This window comes from Agelaius phoeniceus, chromosome 1, assembly GCF_051311805.1.
Source record: "Agelaius phoeniceus isolate bAgePho1 chromosome 1, bAgePho1.hap1, whole genome shotgun sequence".
In the NCBI taxonomy this organism is placed as follows: Eukaryota; Metazoa; Chordata; class Aves; order Passeriformes; family Icteridae; genus Agelaius; species Agelaius phoeniceus.
Genome location: NC_135265.1, coordinates 309,822 through 336,111, shown reverse-complemented (window position 1 = coordinate 336,111; position 26,290 = coordinate 309,822). Strand labels below are relative to the sequence as shown.

General features: G+C 71.1%; 4 protein-coding genes across 8 annotated transcripts; 2 read left to right on the top strand and 2 right to left on the bottom strand.

Annotated features, from left to right (window-relative positions):
• Window positions 1–84: 84 nt before the first annotated feature.
• On the bottom strand, window positions 85–10,276 carry ATG9B (autophagy related 9B). Of its 4 annotated transcripts, XM_077177970.1 has the most exons (16): window positions 10,147–10,276; window positions 8,975–9,079; window positions 6,453–6,585; window positions 6,259–6,302; window positions 6,070–6,134; window positions 5,833–5,991; window positions 5,236–5,377; window positions 4,227–4,975; window positions 3,544–3,697; window positions 2,849–3,028; window positions 2,531–2,776; window positions 2,286–2,464; window positions 1,760–1,862; window positions 1,246–1,321; window positions 1,016–1,125; window positions 85–342 (listed from the first exon to the last, which is right to left on the bottom strand). In XM_077177970.1, exons 3-15 carry the CDS (start codon window positions 6,580–6,582, stop codon window positions 1,031–1,033), a joined length of 2,322 nt encoding a protein of 773 aa, XP_077034085.1. In that variant the 5' UTR covers window positions 6,583–6,585; window positions 8,975–9,079; window positions 10,147–10,276; the 3' UTR covers window positions 85–342; window positions 1,016–1,030. The 4 variants fall into 4 exon arrangements, with proteins under 4 accessions (XP_077034085.1, XP_077034114.1, XP_077034043.1 ...); XM_077177999.1 differs by lacking the exon at window positions 8,975–9,079; XM_077177928.1 differs by lacking the exon at window positions 10,147–10,276 and having other exon boundaries at window positions 8,975–9,167.
• Window positions 6,495–13,350, top strand: ABCB8 (ATP binding cassette subfamily B member 8). The gene is made up of 17 exons (XM_077178111.1): window positions 6,495–6,585; window positions 8,103–8,578; window positions 9,164–9,440; window positions 10,045–10,200; window positions 10,270–10,364; window positions 10,439–10,544; window positions 10,734–10,895; window positions 10,977–11,062; window positions 11,134–11,231; window positions 11,349–11,454; window positions 11,561–11,594; window positions 11,753–11,889; window positions 12,001–12,095; window positions 12,230–12,363; window positions 12,467–12,614; window positions 12,881–13,131; window positions 13,225–13,350. Exons 2-17 carry the CDS (start codon window positions 8,184–8,186, stop codon window positions 13,303–13,305), a joined length of 2,361 nt encoding a protein of 786 aa, XP_077034226.1. The 5' UTR covers window positions 6,495–6,585; window positions 8,103–8,183; the 3' UTR covers window positions 13,306–13,350.
• Window positions 13,351–14,437: 1,087 nt separating this feature from the next.
• Window positions 14,438–21,942, top strand: ASIC3 (acid sensing ion channel subunit 3). Of its 2 annotated transcripts, XM_054628566.2 has the most exons (11): window positions 14,439–15,480; window positions 17,830–17,980; window positions 18,185–18,312; window positions 19,128–19,278; window positions 19,361–19,417; window positions 19,822–19,975; window positions 20,650–20,741; window positions 20,812–20,891; window positions 20,960–21,031; window positions 21,133–21,179; window positions 21,621–21,942. In XM_054628566.2, exons 1-11 carry the CDS (start codon window positions 14,926–14,928, stop codon window positions 21,697–21,699), a joined length of 1,566 nt encoding a protein of 521 aa, XP_054484541.2. In that variant the 5' UTR covers window positions 14,439–14,925; the 3' UTR covers window positions 21,700–21,942. The 2 variants fall into 2 exon arrangements, with proteins under 2 accessions (XP_077034380.1, XP_054484541.2); XM_077178265.1 differs by lacking the exon at window positions 21,133–21,179 and having other exon boundaries at window positions 14,438–15,480.
• Window positions 21,943–22,463: 521 nt separating this feature from the next.
• On the bottom strand, window positions 22,464–26,128 carry CDK5 (cyclin dependent kinase 5). Its single transcript, XM_054628661.2, has 12 exons — window positions 25,972–26,128; window positions 25,770–25,858; window positions 25,626–25,693; window positions 25,461–25,521; window positions 25,274–25,330; window positions 25,110–25,205; window positions 24,361–24,435; window positions 24,164–24,260; window positions 24,017–24,086; window positions 23,402–23,462; window positions 23,246–23,326; window positions 22,464–22,698 (listed from the first exon to the last, which is right to left on the bottom strand). The coding sequence occupies exons 1-12, from the start codon at window positions 26,006–26,008 to the stop codon at window positions 22,612–22,614; spliced, it is 879 nt and encodes a 292-aa protein (XP_054484636.1). The 5' UTR covers window positions 26,009–26,128; the 3' UTR covers window positions 22,464–22,611.
• Window positions 26,129–26,290: the final 162 nt, after the last annotated feature.

Here is a 26,290-nt window from a genome sequence, read left to right as displayed (position 1 = left end):
GTGTCACCCCAAGCTGCCACAGCCCCATCCATGGCATTGCCCCCCGGGACCCCCAGCACACCCCCAGCACACCCCCAGGCACAGCCCCTCTGTAAACCTTTATTTCAGCCGGTGCACAGGGCACCACGGGGGGCACCAGCTCTGTGCCCCCCAAAAACAGCACCTGGGGGGGCCCTGGCAGCACCCCTGGCCCTGCACCATAGTGGGGGCACCAGGGACGCCCCGAGCAGGGGGCTCTGACAGACAGGGCCCCCCTGGCAGCATAGTGGGCACGGCGAGCCCCCCACTGTGCCCCTGGCAGCTCCCCCGGCACCTCCGGGGGCTCTCGGCACAACCAGGACCCTGCAGGGGGAACGGGTGTCAGCAGGGACCCCATGGCAGGCACCCCGGGACAGGGACCCCATAGCAGAGATTCCATAGCAGGGACCCCGGGACAGGGACCCCATAGCAGAGACCCCAGGGCAGGGACCCCAGGGCAGGGACCCTGGGACAAGGACCCCATAGCAGGGACCCCATAGCAGGCACCCCAGGACAGGGACCCCATAGCAGAGATTCCATAGCAGGGACCCCGGGACAGGGACCCCATAGCAGAGACCCCAGGGCAGGGACCCCAGGGCAGGGACCCCGGGACAGGGACCCCATAGCAGAGATTCCATAGCAGGGACCCCGGGACAGGGACCCCATAGCAGGGACCCCATAGCAGGGACCCCATAGCAGGCACCCCAGGACAGGGACCCCAGGGTAGGGACCCCAGGGCAGGGACCCCACAGCAGAGACCCCAGGGCAGAGATCCCAGAGTGGGGTCCCTGGCACTTGGGGACCCCATCACTGGGCACCCTGGCACACGTGGCAGCCAGGCCCCGCTGCACCCCAGCCCCGGGGGTCCCTGTGCCCCAGCCCCTCTGTGTCCCAGGCCATGAGTCCCTGTACCCTCAGCCCCGAGGGGTTCCATCTCCCACCCCGGGCGTTTCCATGTCCCATCCCGAGGGTTCCCCTTCCCCGTGTCTCCACCCACCGGCGCCGGGCCCGGCTACGTCATCGTCTCCTCTTCCTCCTCCTCCTCTTCCTCCTCGGCCCACCCGCCCAGCGGCATCTCCCGCAGCTGCGAGGCCCGGGCAGCCGAGCCTGGGGGGCACAGGGGGGTCAGGACCTCCAGAGCCCCCCCTGCCCGGCTCCAGGCCCGGCCCCGTGGTGGGGGGTGCCAGCAGTGTCCCCCCAGCCCCCCGGGACGCCCCCTGGGCTCACCTGTGGTCACGAAGGGGGGTTTGGGTGCCCCCGCAGGCTGGGGGCCCTGCGGCTGCTGCTGCTGCTGCTGGTGGAGCTGGGGGGGACAGGGGTCAGGGGAGAGCAGAGAGCCAGGATGAGTGCTCGGAGCACCCCCAGAGCCCCCCGATTGCTGCTGGAGCCCCCCACCACAGCAGAGCCCCCCGTGCTGGCACTGGAGCCCCCCGTGGGGCAGCAGGACAGGGGTCCCTCAGCCCGGACACTCCCCAGCCCCAGAGGGGTGGCAGAAGGGGCACCAGGGGTGACACCAGGGACCACCAGCGCCATGTGAGGCCGAGAACACAGGGTGGGTGTCACCCAGCGGGCCAGGGAGGGTGGGGGCAGCCTGGCATGGCACTGGGGACAAGGGACGGGGCACAAGGACCGGGGCCAGGCAGAGCACGCAGACAGTGACACTGTGGTGAGAGACACCAGGGAACCCCAAGGGCCTGTGTCCCGGTGGGCAGGGGGACCCCGGGAACGGCGGGTGACACACCTGGTGCAGGTAGATGGCGTGCAGGCTCATCTCGGCAGAGGCCACCTCAGCCAGCAGCGCCGAGCGGCTCAGGCTGCGCAGCCGCGACTCGCTCAGCGCCGGCCTGGGGGCACGGCAGGGGCGGTGACAGCCCCGCCACAGCGCCCTCCTCGCTGTGACACCCCCGAGTGCCACCGCGTCCCTCCCTGCCACCCTCCGTGCTGTGACACCCCCGAGTGCCACCGCATCCCTCCCTGCCACCCCTTCCCGCTGTGACACCCCCGAGTGCCACCGCATCCCTCCCTGCCACCCCTTCCCGCTGTGACACCCCCGAGTGCCACCGCATCCCTCCCTGCCACCATCCGTGCTGTGACACCCCTGAGTGCCACCCCATCCCTCCCTGCCACCCCTTCCCGCTGTGACACCCCTGAGCTGCCATGACACCCCCTCCTCTCCCCTCGCGACCCCCGTCCCCACGACACCCCCTCAGTAACACCCCTGACACCCGTCCCAGCCCTGTCCCCCCTCCCGCCGCCCCCCGTCCCACCTGTCCTCGGGGCCCTGGTGCTCGGCAGGGCTCTCGGGGGCTGCGCAGGTGCCCAGGGGGGTCCGCAGGGACGCCAGCAGGCTGGCGGTGGCGCTGGCCGTGCTGCAGGGCTGCCCGAAGCGCGGGTCCCGGGCCACCAGCCCGCTGGCCGCCAGGACACTGCTCACCAGCGCCTCGGGCTGCGGGGACACCCGTCAGGGGACACGCAAACACCCCCGGGCACCCCCCGAGGCGCCCCCACTCACCGCCAGGGCCGAGTCCTCGGACAGCAGGGACGCGGGCAGCGGCCCCTCGGGCAGCAGGTGCCGCGGGGCGGGCGCGGTGGCCGCGTCGCGGGTCACCTGCGCCTGGAGGTGGCCGAGGAAGCGGCGGGCGGGCGGCGGCGGCCGCCAGCTGGGGTTGCTCAGGGCGAAGCGCATGAGCGACAGCTCCGTCTTGCCGTGCTCCGCCTGGCGCTCCGGAGGCGCCTCCGTGTGTCCCTCCGACAGCCACTGCGGGGACAGGGACGTGGCACGCCCAGCCCAGCACGGACACAGGAGCGCCCCGCCCGGCCCCGCGCTCACCTGGGGGTTGCCGTGGTGGCGCACGTCCAGCTGCGCGAAGGAGCAGATGTCGCCCACGCCCGCCACCTCCACCGTGAAGTTGCGGAAGAAGTCCACGATGTCGAGGGCGCGGGGGGGGAAGGCGAAGATGAGGATCAGGGGTGTCACCAGGGGGCTCAGCAGCTCCTCCAGGATGAAAACCTGCGGGGGGGGCAGCGGGATCTGGGGGTGTCCCGGGGCGGAGGGCCCAGATTTGGAAGCCCTGGGGTGGGATGTCCAGGGCGGGGCTATCAGGTCCTGAGCAGGGCAGTCCTTGGGCTGCCCGGGGTGGAGGGATCTCAGCCTGGGGGATTCCAAAGCAGGAGGCTCCTGGGTGGGGGTGCCTCGAGAGCGGGGAGCCCTGATGCAAGAGGGTCCCAGCGTGGGGAATCCAGGGTACAGGATCCTGGCACAGGAAGGTCCCACTCTGAGGGGTCCTGGGGGTGGGGGATCCCAGGGCAGGGGATTGGGACAGGGAGTCCCAGGGCAACGGGGTCTTGGAGCAGGGGGTCTCAGTGTTGAGGGGTCCGGGCTGGGGATCCTGATGTGGGGAGTGCCAGGGCTGGGGAGTCCCAGGATGGGGGCTCCCAGTCTGTGGGGTGCTGGTGGTGGGGAGCAGGGGGAGAGGATGGTCCCAGGGGAGCGGGGTCCTGGGGAGGAGGGTGGGCTGCACGCACCGCCTTGTACTGGAAGAGCTGTGCCATCTCTGCTCGTGTCTCAGCACGGCCAGCACGGCCCTGCCAGTGCTCGGGCAGGTAATGAACGTGTGCCAGGACCCGCTGCAGCAGCTGCTCCGGGCACCACACCGCGTGCTCGTCCGGGATGAAGGACCTGCAGGGCACAGCCGGGGCCCCACCTCAGCCCCCCGCTGCCCACCCGGCCCCGCATGGCACGGCAGAGTCTGGCCCCAGCACCCACCCAGCCACAGTGACCCCAGCACCCACCTGGCCACCGTGACCCCAGCACCCACCCGGCCATGGTGACCCAAGCACCCACTCAGCCACCATGACCCCAGCACCCACCTGGCCACCGTGACCCCAGCACCCACCCGGCCATGGTGACCCAAGCACCCACTCAGCCACCATGACCCCAGCACCCACCTGGCCACTGTGACCCCAGCACCCACCCGGCCACAGTGACCCCAGCACCCACCCGGCCACAGTGACCCCAGCACCCACCTGGCCACCGTGACCCCAGCACCCACCCGGCCATGGTGACCCCAGCACACACCCGGGCACGGTGACCCCAGCACCCACCCGGCCATGGTGACCCAAGCACCCACTCAGCCACCATGACCCCAGCACCCACCCGGCCACCGTGACCCCGGCACCCCCTCAGCCACTGTGACCCCAGCACCCACCTGGCCACGGTGACCACGAGCCCCAGCAGCGTGATGGCTGTCAGGATGTGCTGCACCGTCAGCACGTCCTCGTCGTACACGGTGAGCACGATGAGCACGGCCAGCACGGAGCCGGCGAAGAAGCCGACGTGGCGAGCCAGCACGGCCAGCAGCGGGCTGCTGAACGAGTCCATGTACCTGGTGGCGGGCGCGTGGCCGCGGCCCAGGCGCGCCTGCAGCTCGTGGCCCAGCTCGTTGAAGTGGCGCAGGTAGTGGCGCGCGTAGAGCGACCAGCGGCGCGCGCCCAGGCTGCCCGGGGCCCGCTTCAGCCCCTCGGCGTAGCTGAAGAAGGCGAGCAGCAGGCGCCAGCCCAGCACGCAGGGGCACAGCGCCAGGTTGGCCACCCCCAGCAGCACGGCCGCCCGCGCCAGCCCCCGCGCCAGCGCCCGCCGCGCGCCCGCCCGCTTCACCTGCGGCCGCAGGCTCCAGGTGTTCTGGAAGAGCGCGGCCGGGCCGCGGAACAGCAGCAGCTCCAGGTTGAACTGCAGGCCGCGCGTCAGGAACACCACGGGGCCCAGCAGCGGCAGGCGGAAGCGCACGGGCAGCAGGGATTTGTTGACCATGGCCACGGTGTAGTTGCGGAAGCGCAGGATGCGGTGGTGGATGTCGAGCTCCGTCAGCTCCCGGCGCGGCACGCACAGGGGCTGGCGCCGCTGCAGGGCCAGCAGCCGGGCCTGCACCGACTGCCAGCTGTGGTTACACAGCTCCTCCTGCGGCAACAGCACGGGCATGGGCACGGGGCACCCGCGGCACAGCGCCGCTCGGCACCGGTGTCACTCGGCATGGCCCTGTGCCCAGTGGCACCTTATGGCCCAGCCAGAGCCCAGCCCCTCTGTGGCACCTGACAGCCCAGCCCAGAGCCCAGTCCCCCCCAGTGTCACCTTACAGCCCAACCCAGCCCCCAGCCCCTCTGTGGCACCTTCTAGCCCAGCCCAGAGCCCTGTTCCCCCGGCAGCCCCAGCCCCCTCACCGCGGGGATGCCCAGTGCTCGGATGTAGAAGCTGCGGATCTCCCAGTAGCCCACGAGGCGCCGCAGCGCCGTGACCAGGCGGCAGAGCCACACTGCGCCCGCCAGCACCAGCAGGAACAGCAGCCACCCGCTGCCACGGAGCCTGCGGGGACACGGGTGTCACCAGTGCCACTGGAACCCCCCCACAGACACACCGGTGCCAGCAGAACCAGGAGGCACCTGCTGACACAAAGCCCGTGGGGACACAAGTGTCAGCAGGGCCAACAAACCCCTCACAGGCAGCAGCCACCCACTGCCATGAAGCCTGCTGAAACACAGGTGTCACCAGTGCCACCAACCGCCTCGCTGCCATCTGCAGCCTCAGAGACTGCTGGGGACACGTCACCCACAGCACCAGGACGCGATGCAGCCACACCAGTGGCACCCTGGCCCCGCAAAGCCACGCCGGTGGCGCTGGCACCTCTGCATGGCCGCGCAGGCGGCAGCAGGAGCCGTAGCCACCCACCACTGCTGACCCTCTGGGGACACGCGTGTCACCCACGCCGCTGGGAGCCCCCGTGTCCCCCCAGCACTGGTGTCCCCCGTGCCCCTGCCCACCTGCGGGCGCACTGCGGGGCGGGCAGCACGGCGTCGGGCAGCGTCACCTTGGCGCGCTCGGGGACGTGGCTGTGGTTGAGCGGGCGCGTGGCGAAGAGCACATCATAGTCCACGCAGCAGAGCAGGAACGTGCTGAAGGTGACCACGAACAGGAACTGCCTGGGGGCACGGGGGGTCAGCGGGAGCCCGGGGTCACGGCCGCCCGGCACCGCACGGTGACAACGCGGCATCACTTACACCAGCTCCAGCACGTCCGAGAGCAGCACGCAGGCAAAGCCATTCCTCTGGTGGAACTGGTAGATGTGCGCGGGGGTTAAGGAGGCTATGAAGGAGTGATGGACCCCCCATGTCCCCCCTCCCATCCCCAGAATCACCCCATGCTCCCCCATGTCCCCAACAGTGCCACCAGGGGCTGTGCCAGGATATCTTGGTGAAGAAACTGTCCAGGTCCTTAATGTGGTGCCACGAGTCTGGGGGGAAAAACACGGGGGGGTCAGGTGGGAATGTGGTACCGGCCCCCCCCCGGGACCCCCTCGCCCCGCCCAGGACCCAGAAACACCTCCTGGGGTCCCCAAACAGCCCTTGGGACCCGGATCCCGCGCCAGACGGCACCCCAGTACCTGTCGGTCCTTCAGTGACGTGCAGCAGCAGCTGCTCCTCCTCCTCCTCGCCGGGGGGCGAGTCCTCCTCACAATCCTCCAGCCGCCGGTACTCCCGGTAGTCCCGGTCCTCCTCTCCCTGCTCCGCCATCACCTGCCGGGGAACGGGAGCGCCTGCCGCCGCCGTGGGGCCGCCGCCATGGGGCAGGCGGGGGGCGGAGGGGTCGGGGGCAGATGTGGGGCACCGGAAATGCCGCTGGGGTGCCGCAGCGCCGCCCGCGTGCCCCGAATTCGGGTGGCCTGAGCTGGCCCTGACCGCGGGCAGGTGACACCGCAGGTGCCACCGGCCCGTCCTGTCCCACCGGCCAGGGCAGTGGCAGAGCCTGCCGTGACCCCGCAGGGCTCCCCGGGAGGGACCCCCTGCGAGGCCCGAGGGACCCCGATACTTCCCCAGCCGTCCCTCGGGCCACGCTGTGCTGCCCAGCCCGAGTGGGGGGGGGGCGCCTCTTCCCCACGGACCCCTGTGTCCACAGCCCCCCACACCCTTCACCCCACAGAGCCCCCCTCCCCACGGACCCGTGTACCCACAGACAGCCCGCAGACCCCACCCAGCACGGACACACCGCCCCGGAGCCGGGACCAGCTGAGCACCAGTCCCGAGCCCTGGTGGCCTCTCAATGCCTTGCGGAGCCCGGCCCGGGGAAGGACTGGACCCCCACCCCTCTGGGGCAGGGCAGGAGCCCGGACCTTGGGGCAGGAGGACAACCCCCCACAGGGGAGGACGGGACCCAAAACTCTTGGAAGGGACCCCAAACCCTTGGATGGGACCATCGCTCCCTGGGGAAGGGTGGGACCCCCACGCCTGGAGCAGAACGGGACCCCCCGTTCACCCCCCCCACGGTCCCCTTACCGCCGCCCCGCAGCGCCGCGCGTCACCAGCGTCCCCCGCGGTGGCCGCATCCGCTGTCCGGCCAGGCCGGTGGCCGCGGGTGACACCGTCCGGCCCCACGTGTCCGGGGCTGACTCACGGCGCGGGGCTGATGCAGCAAGAGGGACGCGACCCCACTTGTGCAACACCCCTTGGGGACAGCGGCCGCGTCCCCCGGGATCGGGTGTCCCGGCGGGTGACATCGGCACGGCCCGTCCCCAACCAGCTCCGCATCGGGAAGCCAAAAATACCCGCGGAGCCCGAAAATAGCCCCGGAGGGTAAAGGGTGGGGGGGCCGGGAGATCCCCGGGCCGGGCGGCCGGGACACCCCCGGGGCCAGGGACACAGCCCAGGGGACGGTGGCACCCGAGGGACACGGCGGCCGCCGGCAGCGGCCCCGGGGACCCTGCCGGGACACACGTGCGTTTCCGCAGCGTCACCTGTGCCACGGGGACCCCCGCGACTCCGCACGGGGACGCGGACACCTGCCCGTGGGGACACGGCAGGTGACACCCCCGCGGTGACACGAGCCCCGGTGGTGACACATGGCTGTGCCTACGGGGCTCGTCAGTGACCCCCGCGAGTGCCCCGGGACCACACGTGGGGACCGCCAGGGCCGCAGGGGACACACCGGGTCCCGGGGCAGCGGCCGGGCTGAGGGACCCCGGGAAGAGCGGCGTGACCCCGCTCCGGGGACAGCGGGGCTCCGCCGCCCCGGTACGCGCCGCCCCGTCCCTGCTCACCTGGCGCTCGGTGCCGGCCCGGTCCCGCCGGTGCCGGGCGCTCAGGGGGCCCCGCGCTCGCCCCGGGCCCCGCCGCCGGCCATGGCCGCACCGGCAGCAGCCCGGGCAGCGGCGGGGTCGGGGGTGCCGGTGCGCGCTCCGAGCTCCGCCGCGGGTTCCGGTGCGGGTCCGGCGGTCCGGAGGCGGCCCCGGGGAGGAGCGGGTGTGCCGGGCCCGGGGATCGGCGGGGTCAGGGCGCGGAGCCCGGGAAGGGCCCGAGGCGGCGGAGCGGGGCCGGTGCGGGTAGGGGCCGGCGCAGGGCCCGGGCCGCGGTGTTGGGCTCCGCCCGCCCGGGCCCGCCCCGGGCCCGCCCCGCGGCGCCCGGTGCCGCCCCCGGAGCCGCCCCCGCCCGGAGCCGCCATGCCGCTGCCGGTGCTCTTGCTGCGGGCAGCGGGCGCTTGGACCCGGCTCCGGCCGCCCTCCGTGCCGGGGCGCAGGTACCGGGGGAGCGCGGGGCATCCCGGGCGGATCCCGGAGCCTCGGCTCCCTTGGGAACCCCAACTCCTGCTGGCAGGAGCGCCGAGTCGGGGGTCGCGGGGGTCCCGGGGGTGCGAGTCGGGCTGCGGGGGAGCCAGGGGTGCCGGGAACCCGCGGGGGCTCCCGGACACCGGGATCCCTGCGCGGGGACCGCGGGGAGGCCGGGGCTCCGGGAGGTTACGGGGTCCGGGGGCTTTCCGGAGCAGCGGGACGGGAATCGGAGCGGGGGCAACACGTGGGCAGGTGCTGGGGAGCCCCGGGCTGTCCTGGGAGGAGGAGCCCGCCGCTGGGTGCGGTGCGGTGCGGGGAGCTCGCACTCTGCAGCCCTGCGGCGTCCGGGAGCTTCCCAAACTCACGGGCCCTTGGGGTGGGGGCACCCCAACTCCTGGCGGGGGATTGGACTCCGGGATTCCGGGCGGTCCTGGGGGATCCTGGCTCCCTTGGAGGCAGGAACACAACTCCTGAGGGGGGAGATGGGATTCTGAGGTGCCTGGGCTGATCCCTGGGGGCTCCCCCAGGTTCATTTCATTCACCCGTCTCCCCAGTTTCAGGTATGGGGGGCGCCTGGGGCTGGCCGCGCCCCCCCGGCCGCCCCCCGCGCCCCCGGCCCCGCGCCGGCTGCTCCTGGTGGGCTCGGCCTCGGGCTGCGTGCTGCTGGGGCTGCTGCGCACGGCCGCGCGCTGCCAGGAGGCCACCACTGTCCCTGCTGTCCCCTCTGCTGCTCCCGAGCCGCCAGAGCCCCCCCCGGAGACCCCCTTTGACTGGCCGCTGTTCTGGACCTTCCTGCGCCCGCAGCTCCTGGCGCTCTCTGCTGCTGTTGTGGTGAGCAGGGCGAGTGGGTGGCCATGGCCGCCCTTGTCCCCACTGTCCCTGTGTCACACCTGAGCTGTGGAGTAACACACTGCCCCAGTGCTGCAGCGTGATGGCCACTGTCCCACTGACATGGTGTGACACCCGCCATCCCGCTGCCTGTCACTGTCCTGGTGCCACAGCGTGTTGGCCATGGTTCCTGTGCAGGGTGTAGCATGCCACGGTCCCCATGGCATGGTGTGGCAGCCACTGTCCTGGTGCCATTGTGTGACACCCACCATCCTGGTATCTGCTGATGTGTGACACATGCTGTCCCAGTGGCACAGTGTGACAGCCACCATCCCAGTGCTGACACAAGATAGCCACTGTCTGGTGACATGGCATGACCCCCACTGTCCCAGTGCCATGGTGTGACCCCCACTGTCCCAGTGCCATGGTGTGACCCCCACTGTCCCAGTGCAATGGTGTGACCCCCACTGTCCCAGTGCCATGGTGTGACACCCACTGTCCCAGTGCAATGGTGTGACACCCACTGTCCCAGTGCCATGGTGTGGCACCCCGTGCTGCTGTCCCGGTGCCATGACAGCCCTGTCCCTGTCCCTGTGTGTCCCCGCAGCTGGCACTGGGCGCAGCCCTGCTCAACGTGCGCATCCCAGTGCTGCTGGGCCAGCTGGTGGACGTGGTGGCGCGGTGTGCCCGCGGCCACGTGGCCACCTACCTGCGGGAGGTGCGGCGCCCGGCCCTGCGCCTCCTCGCCGTCTACTGCCTGCAGGTGAGTGCCGACCCCCCAAAGGGGGGTCCCGGGGTGCCCCCCGGCCCTGCTGACCCCCCTGTCCCGCAGGGCCTGCTGACCTTCGGGTACATCGCGCTGCTGGCCCGCGTGGGCGAGCGGGTGGCCGGCAACATGCGCAAGGCTCTCTTCAGCGCCCTGCTCAGGTAACCCTGGCAGGGGTGGGGCACGGGAGAGGGGGTGCCCGGGGACCCCCACCCACCGCTCCCCCGGCAGGCAGGCAGGAGGTGGCCTTCTTTGATGCCACACGCACGGGGCAGCTGGTGACACGGCTGACGGCCGACATCCAGGAGTTCAAGTCTTCCTTCAAGCTGGCCGTCTCCCAGGTGAGCCTGGCCTCTCATCTCCTGGGCCAGCCTGGCCATGTCCCAGGTGAGCCCGGCCATCTCCTGGGCCAGCCTGGCCATGTCCCAGGTGAGCCCGGCCATCTCCTGAGCCAGCCTGGCCATGTCCCAGGTGAGCCCGGCCATCTCCTGGGCCAGCCCGGCAGTCCCCCCAGCCTCTGTGTCCCCCAGGGCCTGCGCAGCGGCACCCAGACCGCCGGCTGCTTCGTGTCTCTGTACCTGCTCTCGCCCAAGCTCACGGGGCTGCTGCTCGTGGCGCTGCCGGCGCTCGTGGGCGCCGGTGCCGTCATCGGCGCCTTCCTGCGCGGCCTGTCCCGCCAGGCTCAGGAGCAGGTAACCCTCACTGAGACCCCCTGCCCTGCCAGCCCTGAGCGTGGGCGTGGGGCGTCTCTGATGTCCCCGCTGTCCCTGCAGGTGGCCAAGGCCACCGTGGTGGCTGACGAGGCGCTGGGCAACGTGCGGACGGTGCGCGCCTTCGCCATGGAGGAGCAGCAGGCAGGGTAAGGGCGAGGGTGGGCCCTGGGGGTGGTGGGCGTGGGGCAGAGGGGACCCCGGCCCACCCCTGCCCCAGGCTGTTCCGTGCCGAGGTGGACCGTGCCGGCCATCTGAGCGAGCAGCTGGGACTCGGCATCGCCGCCTTCCAGGGGCTCTCCAACCTGGCGCTCAACGGTCAGTGGGGTCACGCAGTGCGACCTGGGGGCGGTGGGTGGGACTCCCTTGGGCAGGGACTCCCCCATGCCCCTTCTGCATGTCCCCTTCAAATCCAGCTCTGCCCCCACCCCACAGGCATCGTCCTGGGAACCATCTTCGTGGGTGGCTCCCTGATGGCTGGAGACCAACTCTCACCCGGTGACCTCATGTCCTTCCTGGTGGCCTCACAGACAGTGCAAAGGTCAGGGCAGGGCCCAGCGGTGCCCCCAGAACCCCTGGTACCCCCTGTACCCTGCAGCCTGCCTGGGCACAGCCCCGAGCTCAACCTCTGCCCTTGTGCATCCCAGGTCCTTGGCCAGCATCTCCATCCTGATGGGCCAGGTAGGTGGGGTGAGGGGTCCTGGCACTCCCTGAGGCTGGGGATTCAGGTTTGGGGCTCTGGGGCTGCTTTCACCACCCTCCCTGTGGGTGAGATGGGGTCTGAGTGCCAGTGAGGTGGGGTCTGGGGGCCATGAGGTGCTCCTGCTGTCCCCCCACAGGTGGTGCGGGGTCTGAGTGCTGGTGCCCGTGTCTTGGAGCTGCTGAGACTGGAGCCCCTCGTGCCACTGCAGGGGGGTGCCACCATCCCTGCCCACTCCCTGCTTGGACGCATCTCCTTCAACCACGTCTCCTTCAGGTGAGTCCCAGCAGGCCCCTGCCTGGCCCCCATGGCTCTGAGCCACCCCATGGACAGGGGGATTGGCACCATGTCCCCACAGCCCTGCAGCTCCTGCTCCTCTCCCTGCAGTTACCCCACCCGGCCTGGCTACCCTGTCCTGAAGGACTTCAGCCTCACCCTGCCCCCCTGCCAGACCGTGGCCATCGTGGGCCCCTCAGGAGGAGGTACCAGCACCCCCACCTCTCCCTGGGCGCATCCTCCTGCAGCCCAGTCCTCTGCCCAGTGTGCCCAGTGTGTGCCAGGGACTGGGAGCCCCCCAGGGCTCTGGAGCAGGGGGGCTCAGGGGTCCCCTCCCCAGGGAAGTCAACGGTGGCAGCGCTGCTGGAGCGGTTCTACGAGCCCACGGCAGGAACCATCACCCTGGATGGGCACGACATCGCTGGCCTGGACCCCTCCTGGCTGCGGGGGCAGGTCATCGGCTTCATCAGCCAGGTGGGGACAGGAGTTCTGCTGGCCAGGGCCCCCGGGTGTCCCTGGGCAAGGGGAGGGAGGTGGGGCTGGCTGGGCTCAGTGCTGAGGGCCGGGTGTGCTGCAGGAGCCGGTGCTGTTTGGCACCACCATCATGGAGAACATCCGCTTCGGGAAGCCAGGAGCCTCTGATGCCGAGGTGTACGAGGCTGCCCGGCTCGCCGACGCTGACGGCTTCATCCGCAGCTTCCCCGAGGGCTACGACACCATCGTGGGTATGGCCGGGGTGGGAGGGGCCAGCCCAGCTGAGGTGGTCCCGGTCCAGTGGGGACCCCGGTGCTGGTCGCTGCTGAGGTTCACAGGGAGCCGTGGCCGCGCTGGGCTCTGAGCAGGAGGGATGGGCTCCGGGTGTGGGGGGTCCTTGGCTGGGGGCCGGGCGGCGTCCCCGGGCTCTGTGGCACGGACACAGCGGGGATCCCCTGGCACGGTGCGGCGCAGCATCCCCACGGTGTCCCCGCGGTGTCCCCGCGGTGCCCTGCAGGCGAGCGCGGCACGGCGCTGTCCGGGGGGCAGAAGCAGCGCATCGCCATCGCCCGGGCGCTGCTCAAGGACCCGGCCGTGCTGATCCTGGACGAGGCCACGAGCGCGCTGGACGCGCAGGCGGAGCGGGCGGTGCAGGCGGCGCTGGAGCGCGCTGCCGCCGGCCGCACCGTGCTGCTCATCGCGCACCGCCTCAGCACCATCCGCGGCGCGCACCTCATCGCCGTGCTGGCCCGCGGCCGCGTGGCCGAGGTGAGGCGGGCGCAGGGCGGGCACGGGCCCCGCAGGTGACGCCTGGGTGCGCCCCACAGGTGACACCATCGGCTGTCCCCGCTGTCTCCGCAGGCGGGGACTCACGAGGAGCTGCTGCGGCGGGGAGGTCTCTACGCCGAGCTCATCCGACGGCAGACGAAGGAGGGGTCCTGAGGGGTCCCCGCGCTGCTCCCCAATAAAGCGGCGCTGCCAGGCGGACCGGGCTGCGCTCTGTCGCGGGGGTCGCGAAGGGTCCTCCGGGCCGCGGGGGGGCGCCCTCGACTCTGGGAGGGGCGGGGCCTAGTGAGTGACGTCTATAGGGGCGTGGTATGTGATGCTAGCCCCGCCCCTCCCTGCCGCGCTGCCCCACGGGGCGGGGGTGTCCCCTGTGTCACCCCCGGTGTCACCCCCTGTGTCACCCCTGCTCGGTGCCAGCCCCCTGCCGAGGTGCGGGACCCCTGCGTGGCCCTGCTGCTGTGAGCGTTCCCCGTGTGACCCTGGGGTGTCCCCTGTGTCACCGGGGAGTGTGGCACCCCTGTCACTCCCGAGTGAGGAAACGCTGCAAGACCCCCGGGGGCTGGAGGGGTGAACCCCTACGTGACCCCGGGATGGGGGACCCCTGCACCCCCCAGGATGGAGGAGCCCCTGCGTGATTTCTGTCAGGGGGACCCCGATATTACCCCCGGGGCAGGGGGCCTCATGTGTCACCCCTGGGTGACCTCTGGGGTGGGGAGACCCCCTGTGACCCTCCGCTGGAACGAGGGGGTCGCCTGTGTCCCCCTCCAGGAGCGGAGGGAGCATGTGTCATCTTCCTGGGGTGGGGTCCCTCTGCCTGACCCCGGGACGGGGGACCCCTGGAATGGGGTTACCCCTTTGTAACGCCACTGGAGGGACTGTCCCCTGTGCTGGCCCCCAAGGGAGGGGACCCTTGTGTCAGCCCCCCAGGCGGGGGGAGCCCCTGCGTGACCCCCGGGGTAGGATTAGCCCTGCATGACTCTCCCGGGGCGGGGGTCCCGCGGGTCAGCCTCTGGCTGGGAGACCCCTGTGCCAGCCCCGGAGCGGGGGAACCCTGCCACATCCTTCTGGGCTGAAGGCTCCACTGCATCCCTCCTGGGGTGGGGGGACCCCTGTGTGACCCCGGGGCGGGGGGACCTCGGTGTGACCCCCGGGCCGGGCTCCCCGGGCTGCCCGGTGCAGGGGCGCTGTCTGCCGCCCCCCTTCCCCGGGGGTCCCGGCCCCCCCGCACCCCAAGGCTGCGGCCGCCGGCGGGGGCGGCGGGTGGAGCCGCGGGAGGGGCGGGGGCGGCGGCGGCGGGGGACGGCGGGGACCGGCGGCGGCTGCGCCGCGGCGGGAGCGGAGCCGGGAGCGGGACCGGGACCGGGGCTGGGGCTGGAACTGGAGCTGGGATCGGGGCTGGGACCGGATCCGGGACCGAGATCAGGAGGGGGACCGAGGCTGGAATCGGGACCGGATCGGGGACCAGGGCTCGAACCGGGACCGGGATCGGAGCCGAGACCGCGGCCGGGGCTGAGGCTGGGGCTGGGAGCGGGACGGGGGCTGCGCTGCGCTGCCCGCGGCTCCGCGGCGCCGGCCGGGCGGCACCGGCACCGGCACCGGCAGCGGCAGCGTGACGGACCGGGGGCAGCGCGGCGGCCGCTCCTGCCCCCCCATCCCTGCCTTCCTCTCCCCTGCCCACCCTCCTCCTCCCCCGTTCCCTCCCGCCGGCTGCGCCCTGAGCCCGGTGCGGCGATGGGCTGAGGCTGCGGGGCAGCGCGGGGCCCCGGCCGCAACAGGATGAGGAGGGGCTCGGAGGGCAGCGGGGAGGGCGAGGGGCTCTCGAGCCTGCGGGCGTTCGCCCACAGCTCCTCGCTGCACGGCATCAGCCACGTCTTCGCCTACGGGGCCGTGTCCCTGCGCCGCGTGCTCTGGGGCGGCTTTTTCCTGGGCTCGCTGGGGCTGCTGCTGCTCGTGTGCGCCGAGCGCGTCGCCTACTTCCTCACCTACCCGCACGTCACCAAGCTGGACGAGGTGGCTGCCCGCAACCTCACCTTCCCGGCCATCACCATCTGCAACCTCAACGAGTTCCGCTTCTCCAAAATCACCCGCAACGACATGTACCACGTGGGCGAGCTGCTGGCGCTGCTCAACGAGCGCTACGAGATCAGCAACCCGCAGCTGGCCGAGCCCCACGTCCTGGCCGCGCTGCGCGACAAGGCCAACTTCAAGAACTTCAAGGCGAAGCCCTTCAGCATGGCCGAGTTCTACAACCGCACGGGCCACGACCTGGCCGACATGCTGCTGCAGTGCTCCTTCCGCGGCACCGGCTGCACTGCCCGCAACTTCACCGTGGTGAGTGCCCGGGGCCGGGGAGGGGACCCGCCGGGCGGCCCGGGGCTGCGGAGGGACCCGGGAGTCCTGCTGGGGGCAGGCACCGGCAGGCGGTGCCCCTCTGTCACCCCAGCCCCGCAGCACTCTCAGCCCTGCCCGGCCCACCGGGGACAGCACCCCCGCAGCGGGATGTGCCCACCCTGGGTCCTGCAGGGGCGCCAGGCGGCTGCGGGCAGTGCCAGGATGGAGTGGGGCTGTGCTGGGCACTCTGGGCTGCCCGGACTCTCTGCTGGCACGCAGGGGTGTGCTGGGCACAGGATGATTGCGGGTACAGGATGCTCAGGGTTGTGGGGTGCTCAGGGTGCTCCCAGCTGTGCTCTCCTGCACGGGGTGTCACTTGTACAGGTGCTCACAGGTGCAGCCCCCACCGCCCGTGCCAGCCTCAGGTGCCACTGGGCACCGCCAGCAGCAGCCGCTGCCCCGACTGTTGGCACAGAGGCTCCCATGGGCAGCTGTTCCATGGGTGGGGGTCCCCGTGCCAGCCCTGTTGGGACCCCCTGCTGCTGCTCCCAGCACCCTCCACCCCGACCCCCAACATCCCCATTCCTGCCCCCAGAAGCTCCACTGTGGCCCCAGAACAGGGCAGGGACAGTGGCACTTGTGGCAGGGAGGTGGCACTTGTGTGACAGGCAGGGACAGGCAGGGACGGGCAGGGATGGTGGCACTTGTGTGACAGGCAGGGACACTGGCACAGCAGGGATGGTGGCACAGGCAGGGTGGACAGGGGCGGTGGCAAGGGCAGGAGAGGCAGGGACATTGGCACGGGCAGGACAGGCAGGGACATTGGCACAGGCAGTGATGGCGGCATGGGCAGCACAGACACTCCCCTCCTGCCACAGCAGCACCAGGCAGCAGCGTGGGCGCTGGGCAGCTCACGTCTGCCATGCCAGCTCTGCCCAGTCCCATCACTGTCCCCTTAATGCTCTTGGAGCACTAACGAATTCACCCCGCAGCTTCGGGACGAGCTGTCCTTTGACAGGTCTGTGGCCCCATGCTCCCTGTGCTCCCTCCGTTCCCCCCGTGGCCGTGGCCAGAGCTGCTCTGCCAGTGTCCCCATAGCCCGGCAGGCAGTGGTGATGGCCCCTGGGTTTGAGGGCTGGGACATGTGGCAGCAGGGCTGAGGGTCCCCAGGGCGGGACTTGGGGTGGGTGGCAAGTGCCTGATTAGGCAGCAGGGTCCTGGCTCTGCCCCCCAGAATCCCCAGGCTCAGCCAGTCTTAGGGATTGGGATCCCCAGCTTGGGATCCTGTGACCCAGGCCACGGTGCTGAGCCCTGGCCCTGTGTCCCTGCACCTCACCCCAGCCCAGGCCCGGTGTCCCTGAGGTTCCTGGACATGTGGTGGGGCCCAAGGGCCATGGGGTGAGCTGAGTCCCCTCTCACAGCCCCCAGGGCCTGTTGGATGGGCAGGATGGGGTGTGGGGACCGGGGATCCTCGGGGAGCAGGGCTGGGGGTCCCCGGGGCTGGGGGTCCCTGTGTGACCCCGAGTGCAGTGCGGGGGGGCTGGCACTGCTGGGGACACGTCCCCATCGCTGTCCCCACCCATGCCCCCCCCAGCATCCCCATGCCGGGCAGCCGTTGCCATGACACCCGCCCCCCCCTTTCCTCCTTGGGCACCGCATTGCCATGGCAACGGGTCCCCACTTTGGGAGCAGCTGGTTGCCACGGCAACGCCCCCTCCGCTCCCCCCCGTGGGACATCACCCCGGGTGGGGCACCCCCGGCACCACGGGGCAGGAGCTGGGGGCCCAGGGACCCGGCTGGGGCTCAGGGGCACCCCGGGGTCCCGGCCAGGGGTTCCCATCCCCGGGAACTCAAGGTCACCCCAGGGCTCTGCTGGGGCTGCGGGACCCCGGGGGGGCTGCCCAGGGCAGGCTCTCGGCTTTGGGGGGGACACGGTGGCCTCTGCCGCTGTGACAAAGGAGTCCTGGTCCCCATCACCACTCTGGCTTGTGCCTTCCCATCTCAAGTGTCCCCACATGTTCCCTGGAGCTGTGACGAAACCCAATATCCCTGCAGAGCCGCAGCAGCACAGGCCAGGCACCATCAGCGCCCTCGCCTTCTCCTGGCAGCACTGAGATCCTGTCCTGGGGCACTGGGACCCCATCCTGGGTCCTGCAGGGCACTGGGTTCTGTCCTGGGGCGTACTGGGATCCTGCTCTGGGTGATGCAGGGCACTGGAATCCCCACTGCCATGTCCCCGTGTATGTCCCTGCGTCCCCACAGGGTCCCCACGGTGGCACTGCAGGTCCAAACGGGTCCCTGCAGTGGCAGTGAGCACCCTGTCCCCGTGTCCCACGTGTGTCCCTGCAGATCTTCACCCGCCTGGGGAAGTGCTACACGTTCAACCCGGGGGGGCCGGGCCGGGAGGTGCTGACCACGCTGCAGGGCGGCTCCGGCAACGGCCTGGAGCTCATGCTCAACGTGCAGCAGGAGGAGTACCTGCCCGTCTGGGGGGACACAGGTGAGCCCCTGCACCTGGGGGACACAGGGGGGACCCTGCACCTGGGGGGACACAGGGGGGACCTGCCCGTCTGGGGGGACACGGGTCAGAGCACTTGGGTCCCAGCTGAGTGGGTACCCATCCTTTTGGGGGGACACAGGCGAGTACGTGTCCATCTGGGGGGGACACAGGTGAGATCCCTGACCCCCGTCCCCTGCTCTGCAGATGAGACCTCGTTTGAGGTGGGGGTGAAGGTGCAGATCCACAGCCAGGACGAGCCTCCCTTCATTGACCAGCTGGGCTTCGGCGTCGCCCCTGGCTTCCAGACCTTCGTCTCCTGCCAGCAGCAGCGGGTATCCGGGCACGGCGCCCGGGGCTGGGCACACACCCCCGAGGGACCGGGATGGGCCCCAAAGGGACTGGGATGGACCCTCACAGGGCCCGGGATGGGACCCAGAGGGACCAGAATGGACCCTCACAGCGCTTGGGATGGCCTGGTGCTGCCACAGCCAGCCCTGTGGGGACATTCCAAGCCGTGGGCACCCAGCCATGCCCATGGGGACACCCCTGCCCAGCCCTGCCATGGGTGCCATGCCACTGCACAGCACAGGCTGTGGGGCAGCCCCACGCGGGCAGCGGCTCCGGCAGCGACCCCCGGCTCCGCGGAACAGCCGCCGGGGGGTGGCGGCACCGGCCCCCGCAGCCAGACACCTAAATTTAGGTGCCTGGGGTGGGCGTCACCACGTGTGCCGGCACATGGGCGGCAGGAGCGCGGCGGCAGCAGGAGCGGCCCTGGCACCCACGGGCGGGGGGTGCTGGGCCCTCACCAGGCACCATCCCCGCACCAAGGGCAGGGCGGGGGTCCGCGCTGAGCCCCCCACCCGGCACGTCCCGCTCCAGCCAGTGCCACCCGCCGGCCCTCGCTGTGGCACCCGGTACAGGTGACAACTGCTGCAGCAGCCGTCCCCGTGCCCCGACAGGAGGGGACGGGAGGGACGGGGCTCGGGGGGGGCAGGACCCGCAGCGCTGGGGTGCGGGGTGAGCTCTGCCCGAGGGACGGCACCGCCGCGGGCCGGGAGGCGCGGCCGTGGCCGGGCACGACAGCGGGGACATCGGGGCTGGCCCGGGGCCCCAGGACGCCGTGTTTTCCTTAGCGGGTGCCCGGCAGCTGGTGTACCTGCCCCCGCCGTGGGGGGACTGCAAGGCCACCCCCATCGAGTCCGACTTCTTCACCAACTACAGCCTGACGGCGTGCCGCCTGGACTGCGAGACGCGCTACCTGGCCGAGAACTGCAACTGCCGCATGGTGCACATGCCGGGTGAGCGGGGGGCGCCCGGGGGCCGCGGGGCTGCGGCACCAGGGCACCAACCCCGGCCCCGCCGCCGCCGCCTCCCCCGCAGGCAATGCCAACGTCTGCACCCCGGAGCAGTACAAGGAGTGCGCCGACCCCGCGCTGGGTACGTACCCCGAGCCCCGCAACGGCCCCGGGCACCCCCGAACCTCCCCGGGCACCCCCGAGCCCTCCCATGCCCTCATTGCTGTGACAGCAGCTCCGGTTCCCTGTGCCCCCACCACTGTGAGAACTGCTCTCGTGTCCCTGTGCCCCCACCACTCAGAATGCGGTTCTGGTGTCCCTGTGCCTTCACCAGGGTGGGGGTCACTGCTGTCCCCAGATACGCAGGGCCATGCCCCCTCCCTGTGCCACCAACAGTGCCCGTGGCACACTCGTCCTGGGTGGCACATTTGTTCCGGGTGGCACACTTGTCCCGGGTGGGGGGACAGCACCCAGCTCTGTCCCCGGAGCATCCTGCCCCCCCCCGGGCAGAGGTCTGGGGTCCCGGTGCCACCCGCGCCCCCCCAGACTTCCTGGTGACGAAGGACAGCGAGTACTGCGCGTGCCGCACGCCCTGCGCCATGGTGCGCTACGGCAAGGAGCTCTCCATGGTCAAGATCCCCAGCAAGGCCTCGGCCAAGTACCTGGCCAAGAAGTTCAACAAGACGGAGCAGTACATTGCGTGAGTGACACCGCCACCTCCACTGCGCTGTCACTGCCACTGCCACCGCGCTGTCACCGCGGTGTCACCCACCGCCTCGCCAGCGCACAGCGTGACACAGCCCCACGGCCCGGCATGACAGCGCCAACACAGGGCACAGTGTGACAGTGTGACACGGCACGGCATGGCCCCGTGGCATGAACCAGCAGTGTGACACAAGGGCCCCAGCATCCACGAACTGACACAGCCCAGTGACAGTGTGACAGGGCACACCCACCCAGCATCCCCCAGCAGACACGAACTGGGACAGCATGACAGTGTGACACAGCAGCACGACACAGCCACGCACGGCATCCCCATCACACACCAACCGACAGCCCAAAGTGACATGTGACAGGGCATGGCATGGCGTGACAGCATGGCATGGCACAGTGTGGCACAGCGTGGCCTCCCTGTGCAGACCTGTCCCAGAGACGGGAAACCCACACGGCATGGCATGGCTCAGCATGGCCCAGCATGGCCTGGCACAGCACAGCCCAGTATGGCACAGCATGGCCTGGCACACCCGTGTGCCCCCTCTGCGCTGCCCCACGGTACCCCATGGCACAGTGCAGCCCCCAGTGTGGCACGGCACAGCCTGGCACGGCACAGCCTGGCACCCCCCTGCAGCTGACAGTGCCCCCGTGTCCCCCCAGGGACAATGTGCTGGTCCTGGACATCTTCTTCGAGGCACTCAACTACGAGATGATCGAGCAGAAGAAGGCGTACGAGGTGGCGGGGCTGCTGGGTGAGGGACGGGGACCCGGGGGTGCCGGGGGACACGGGCTCTGCCCTCGCTGACGTCACCTCCCGCACAGGTGACATCGGGGGGCAGATGGGGCTCTTCATTGGCGCCAGCCTCCTCACCATCCTGGAGATCTTTGATTACCTGTACGAGGTGAGCCCCCCCGGCCTCCCCCTGCCCGGGGCTCTCCGGGCTGGGGACCCTGACCTGTCCCTCCCCAGGTGTTTCGGGACAAACTCCTCAGCCTGTACAAGGAGAAGAAGCGGAGCCCCCGGAGCGACGGCAGCACCCTGGTAACCCCCCCGCGCCCCCCCGTCCCCCGCCCCCCGCCCGGGGGTCGCACCCCATCACCCCCCTGCTCACCGCTCTCTCGTCCCTCCGTGCGCCCGTCCAGGAGCACCCGGCGGTCCCGGGCAGCCCCACGGCCCCGCGCCCACCCAGGTACACGGGGGGGGGCACCCGGAGCCCCCCGGGGCCGGCACGGGGGGTGCGGGGCTGTCGCTCCCCGGGGGGAGATGGGGGTCCCTGGGGGGCTCCCCAGGGCCAGGACCGGGGTGGCATTCCCGCATTCCCTGCGAACCCCCCGCATTCTCTGCAGACCCCCCTGCATTCCCTGCAGACATCCCCCATCCTCATCATCCCCCACGGCACCTTGTTCCGGGGTACCCCTGCTGCAGGTGGGGGGTTCGGGCTGGGGTCCCCGTGGGGCAGGAGGGGGGGGTCCCTGTGGGGACACGGGAGGGCCAGCCCGGCTCCAGGCTGGCTGTGCGCTGTCCCCTGCCAAAGGGGAGGGCTCCGGGGCCACCGTGGGGCACACGGGGAGGGGGCAGAGCCCCCCAGGGGCAGGGCTGGCAGTGGGAGCTGACCCCCACCCCCCCGCAGGGCGCCTGGCCCCCCCTGCCCGGCCCCGCGCCCCGTCTCGGCGTCGCCCCGAACCTGCTACCTCGTCACCCGGCTCTAGGGCCCCCCCCGGGCCCCCCCGCAGAGCCCAGCCCGCCCCCCCGCCGGCCGGGGGGCTGGGGGGACACCCCCGGGCCGCGGGGCGGCCTCCAGGCCTCCCCCGCCCCCTGAGGGGGCGTCGGGGGGCTGGGGGTGAGGGGCCCCCCCGGCCCCGCTCCCACCTCCCTGCATGCGCTGCCTGTGCCCCCCCGCGCTGGACATGCAACCCCTCCCCACGGCCCCCCCAAATAAAGAGGTGCCCCAGGCCCGGCTCCAGGCTGCTTGGGGTGCTCGGGGGTCTGGGGTGCTCAGGGGTCTGGGGCTCCACAAGAGAGGTGGCACTGGGGGTCCCAGGGCTGGGCTGGGCTCAGGGGCTGTGGGGGGGTCTGTCACATGGCAAGGGGGGTCCCCGACACCCCAGGAAAGAGGAGGCAGCATTGGGGGGTCCCAGGCTGGGCTGGGCTCAGGGGCTGTCTGGGGGGGTCCCTGACACCCCAGGAAGGAGGAGGCAGCACTGGGAGGGAAGCTCTTTATGGGACACGGAACGCACATCACCCACGTACAGCAGGCCCTGGCAGGGGGCACCCCCCCCCAGGACCCCCCAGCAGAGGGGGGCTCAGGGGGAGTAGGGAGAGGAGATGGGGGTGCATTCCCCCCTGGCGTCCCTGCGCCTGGTCCCGGAGGGTCCTGCCCCTCCACCAGCCCTGTGGCCCCAGCTCTGGGGGCTCCCGTGTCCTTGGGAAGGCCCCTGGCCCCGGTGAGTCCTGTGTCCCCGGGGGGAGCCCCAGCCCTCTCATCCCCCCCGGATGGGGGGCCCGGGGGTTGTGCCAGCCCCCCGCAGCCAGGGCAGAACCTAATAAATACTGGGGGGGCTGCAGTCAGGGGGCTGGCACGGGCTGGCACCCCCTCAGGGGGTCTGGGGCCTCGGGGGGCCCTAGGGGGGGCAGAAGTCGGTGAAGTAGGGGTGCTGCAGGGCCTCCTCCGCTGAGATGCGCTGCACCGGATTGCACTTGAGCAGGTTCTGGGGGGCACGGGGGGCTGAGGGGCAGGGCACACACCCTCCCCATCCCACAGCCCCCCAGGCAGGCAGGGGGCTGCGAGGGGGAGGGCAGGGGTGACACGGGTGGGGGACACAGCGGTGGGACAGGGGCAGGGGGTGTGCAGGCTGGGAGACACACCAGGGTGGGGGGCACAGGGGCAGGGGCACAGGGGCAGGGGCACAGGCAGGGGGCACAGAGACAGGGGGCACAGAGACAGGGGGCACAGGGGCAGGGGCACAGGGGCAGGGGCACAGGCAGGGGGCACAGAGACAGGGGGCACAGAGACAGGGGGGCTCAGGGACAGGGGGCACAGAGACAGGGGGGCTCAGGGACAGGGGGCACAGGGGCAGGGGGGCACAGGGGCACGGGGGCTCAGGGGCAGGGGGGCTCAGGGACAGGGGGCACAGGGGCAGGGGGGCACAGGGGCAGGGGGCTCAGGGGCAGGGGGCTCAGGGACAGGGGGCACAGGGACAGGGGGGCACAGGGGCAGGGGGGCTCAGGGGCAGGGGCACAGAGCAGGGGTCTCACCTGCAGCAGGTCCCGGCCAGTGGCGTTCAGCTTGGGCACCACGTTGACCAGGGAGGTGGTAGCTGGGTACATGGGGTAGGGCTGGGGACACACGGGTGACCCCCAGCTCCCCCAGACCCCTCATTCCCTCTGACCCCCCACATCCCCTGCCCTCACCTTGTAGTCCGGCAGCTTGGCCATGGCCGGCCACTGCTCCTCCGTGGGGGTCCCCAGCAGCGTGGGGACAGTCAAGGGCCACCATGGGGACACCCAGCACCTGCCCCCTGCCCCCTGCCCAGCCGAGGGGGGCTCCCATTCCAAGGGATCCTCATTCCCAGAGCTCCCCGTTCCCCAGGGGGTCCCTACTCTGCAGGGCTCCCCATTCCCCAGGGCTCCCCATTCCAGGATTTCCCCAGTCCCTCATTCTGGGGTCCCCATTCCAGAGGGATCACCATGCACAGGGCTCCCTATTCCCAGAGGATTCCCCATTCCCAGGGGAAGTCTCCATTTAAGGCTTTCCCCGTTCCCTGGAATCCCCATTCCTTTGGGCTCCCCATTCCCAAGCAGTCCATTCCGTGGCTCCCCATTCCCAGGGGAGGTCCCCATTTCCAAGGGCTCTGCATTCGAGGATTTCCCCAATCCTCTATTCTGGGGTCTCCATTCTGGAGGGATCAGCATGCACAAAGCTCCCTATTCCCAGGGGATTCCCCATTCCCAGGGGAAGTCTCCATTCAAGGCTTTCCCCATTCCCAGCAGTCCCAGTTCCTTTGGGTTCCCCATTCCCAAGGATATCTGAAGATCCTCTTCAGCTGGTCGTCCACGTCGTTGCCCGGGAAGAGGGGCCGCCCGGCGTTGGCCAGCTCTGGGGGGACAGGGGGTGGTTCCCAGAGGCCCCCGTGGCCCCCCAGGCCCCCTCCAGTCCCCTGGCCCCCAGTGTACCCGCAAAGATGCACCCAGCTGACCACATGTCGATGGAGGTGGAGTAGAGCTTGGCCCCGAAGAGAACGTCCGGGGGCCGGTACCACAGAGTGACCACCTGGGAGGGACAGGGACAGTGGCACAGGGACAGGGACAGCCCCGGCCGGCAGGGCCAGGAGCCCCATCCCGAGCCCCAGGAGCCCCAGGGCCCTGCTCACCTCGGCCGAGTAGCAGCGCACAGGGATGCCGAAGGCCCGAGCCAGCCCGAAATCCGCCAGCTTGAGCTCCCCGTTCTGGGGGGACAGAGGGGTCAGCCTGGGGGGTCCCACTGCGTCCCCCAACCCCAGGGACAGCGGCCCTGCTGCCTGCCCATCACTGGGAACACGGCAGAGATGCAGCTGGGGCTGGACAGACACCAGGACAGACCGACAGACAGCCCCCGTTTCCAAGTGCGACCCCAGAGCACAGCACCACTCCCAGGTGTGACTGCACAGGACTGACAGACAGACAGCCCTGCTAGCAGGTTTGACTAACCAAGACAGATGGACAGATAGCCCCCATTTCCAAATGCAACCCCTAAACACAGCCCTGCTCGCAGGTGTGAGTGCCCAGGACAGACAGACAGACAGACAGCCCCACTCGCAGGTGTGAGTGCCCAGGACAGACAGACAGACACCCCCCATTCCTAAGCGTGACCCCTGAGCACAGCCCTGCTCCCAGGTGTAACTGCCCAGGACAGATGGACAGACAGACAGCCAGCCTCATTTCCCAAGTGCCACCCCTGAGCACAGCCCCGCTCACTGGTGTGAGTGCCCAGGACAGATGGATGGACAAACAGACAGCCCTGCTCGCAGGTGTGAGTGCCCAACCCATCACCCCGTGACCCAGCCCGTGTCCCAGCCCTGTCCCAGCCCTGTCCCAGCCCGTGTCCCCTCCGTGTCCCAGCCCGTGTCCCCGCCGTGCCCACCCGGTTGATGAGCAGGTTCTGCGGTTTCAGGTCGCGGTGCAGCACGTTGCGGCTGTGGCAGAAGGCGAGCCCCTTCAGCAGCTGGTACATGAAGGACTGCGGGCACAGGCGGCTTCGTCAGCACCGGGCACCCCCCGGGCATCCCCCGGGAGCGCCACACCCACCTTGACGATCTCAGGGTCCAGATCCCCGTTACAGCTGTCAAAGTATTTCTTCAGGTCCTGGGGGAAACAAGGGGGGCGGCAGCGGTGACCCTTAGAGACCCCCAGGTTGCCCTATGACCCCAGGGTCCCCCAAACCCCCCGGGTCCCCCGTGCCCCCCACCCAGACCCCCGTGCCTCCGGTGCTCACCTGGTCACAAAACTCAAAGACCAGGGTCAGCTTCTTGTCGCTGTGCAGAACGTCGTGGAGCCTGCGGGGCAGGGGTCCCTGAGCCCCCAGCGCCCGGCCAGGCTCGGGGCACCGGCAGGAGCAGCCCCCGAGCCCAGCCCCCGGTAGTCCCGGTGCCCCCGGTACCTGACAATGTTCTTGTGCTTGAGCTCCTTGAGCAGGCAGATCTCCCGCAGCGCCGAGCTGGGCACCCCCTGCGGGACACGCGGGTTGCGGGAGCCGGGGGCACCGGGGGGTACCGGGAGGGTCCCAGCCCCGGCCCCCCCTCACCTCATCATCGTCGTCCAGCCGCACCCGCTTCAGCGCCACGATCTCGTGCGTCTCCCGGTTCTTGGCCTTGAACACGGTCCCGTAGGTGCCTGCGGGGACGGAACGGGGTCATGGCAGAGCCCCCGGTACCTGTACCGACACCGACACCGCCGCCGGGCCCCGCATGCACCGGGTCCCTCCGTACAGCCCGGCGCTGCCGCACCTTCGCCGATCTTCTCCAGCTTCTCGTATTTCTGCATCGCGCCGCGATCGGTCCCGGCCCGGCCCGGCCCCGGTACCGGCCCCGCCACCGGCCCCCGCCCGCCCGCCCGCCACACGTCCCGGCAGCCCCCGCGCGGCCCGGCCCCGCCACACCTCCCGGCAGCCCCGCCACACCTCCCGGCAGCCCCCGCGCGGTCCCGCCACACCTCCCGGCAGCCCCCGCGCGGCCCGGCCCCGCCACACCTCCCGGCAGCCCCGCCACACCTCCCGGCAGCCCCCGCGCGGTCCCGCCACACCTCCCGGCAGCCCCCGCGCGGCCC

Excerpts from the sequence above, each read along its gene's own strand:
- ABCB8 (XM_077178111.1), top strand. The coding sequence starts at position 8,184 with ATGGCCGCACCGGCAGCAGCCCGGGCAGCGGCGGGGTCGGGGGTGCCG. Across the intron at positions 10,896-10,976 it reads CCCGCCAGGCTCAGGAGCAG|GTGGCCAAGGCCACCGTGGT; the intron begins GTAACCCTCACT and ends CTGTCCCTGCAG. Across the intron at positions 12,615-12,880 it reads GGGCTACGACACCATCGTGG|GCGAGCGCGGCACGGCGCTG; the intron begins GTATGGCCGGGG and ends GGTGCCCTGCAG.
- ATG9B (XM_077177928.1), bottom strand. The coding sequence starts at position 9,142 with ATGAACCTGGGGGAGCCCCCAGGGATCAGCCCAGGCACCTCAGAATCC. Across the intron at positions 2,777-2,848 it reads GCCACCACGGCAACCCCCAG|TGGCTGTCGGAGGGACACAC; the intron begins GTGAGCGCGGGG and ends CTGTCCCCGCAG. Across the intron at positions 1,322-1,759 it reads ACGCCATCTACCTGCACCAG|CTCCACCAGCAGCAGCAGCA; the intron begins GTGTGTCACCCG and ends TGTCCCCCCCAG.
- ASIC3 (XM_077178265.1), top strand. The coding sequence starts at position 14,926 with ATGAGGAGGGGCTCGGAGGGCAGCGGGGAGGGCGAGGGGCTCTCGAGC. Across the intron at positions 20,742-20,811 it reads CGAGGTGGCGGGGCTGCTGG|GTGACATCGGGGGGCAGATG; the intron begins GTGAGGGACGGG and ends CCTCCCGCACAG. Across the intron at positions 21,032-21,620 it reads GGAGCGACGGCAGCACCCTG|GGCGCCTGGCCCCCCCTGCC; the intron begins GTAACCCCCCCG and ends ACCCCCCCGCAG.
- CDK5 (XM_054628661.2), bottom strand. The coding sequence starts at position 26,008 with ATGCAGAAATACGAGAAGCTGGAGAAGATCGGCGAAG. Across the intron at positions 24,087-24,163 it reads AGCTGGGTGCATCTTTGCGG|AGCTGGCCAACGCCGGGCGG; the intron begins GTACACTGGGGG and ends CTGTCCCCCCAG. Across the intron at positions 23,463-24,016 it reads CAGCTGAAGAGGATCTTCAG|GCTGCTGGGGACCCCCACGG; the intron begins ATATCCTTGGGA and ends GACTGTCCCCAC.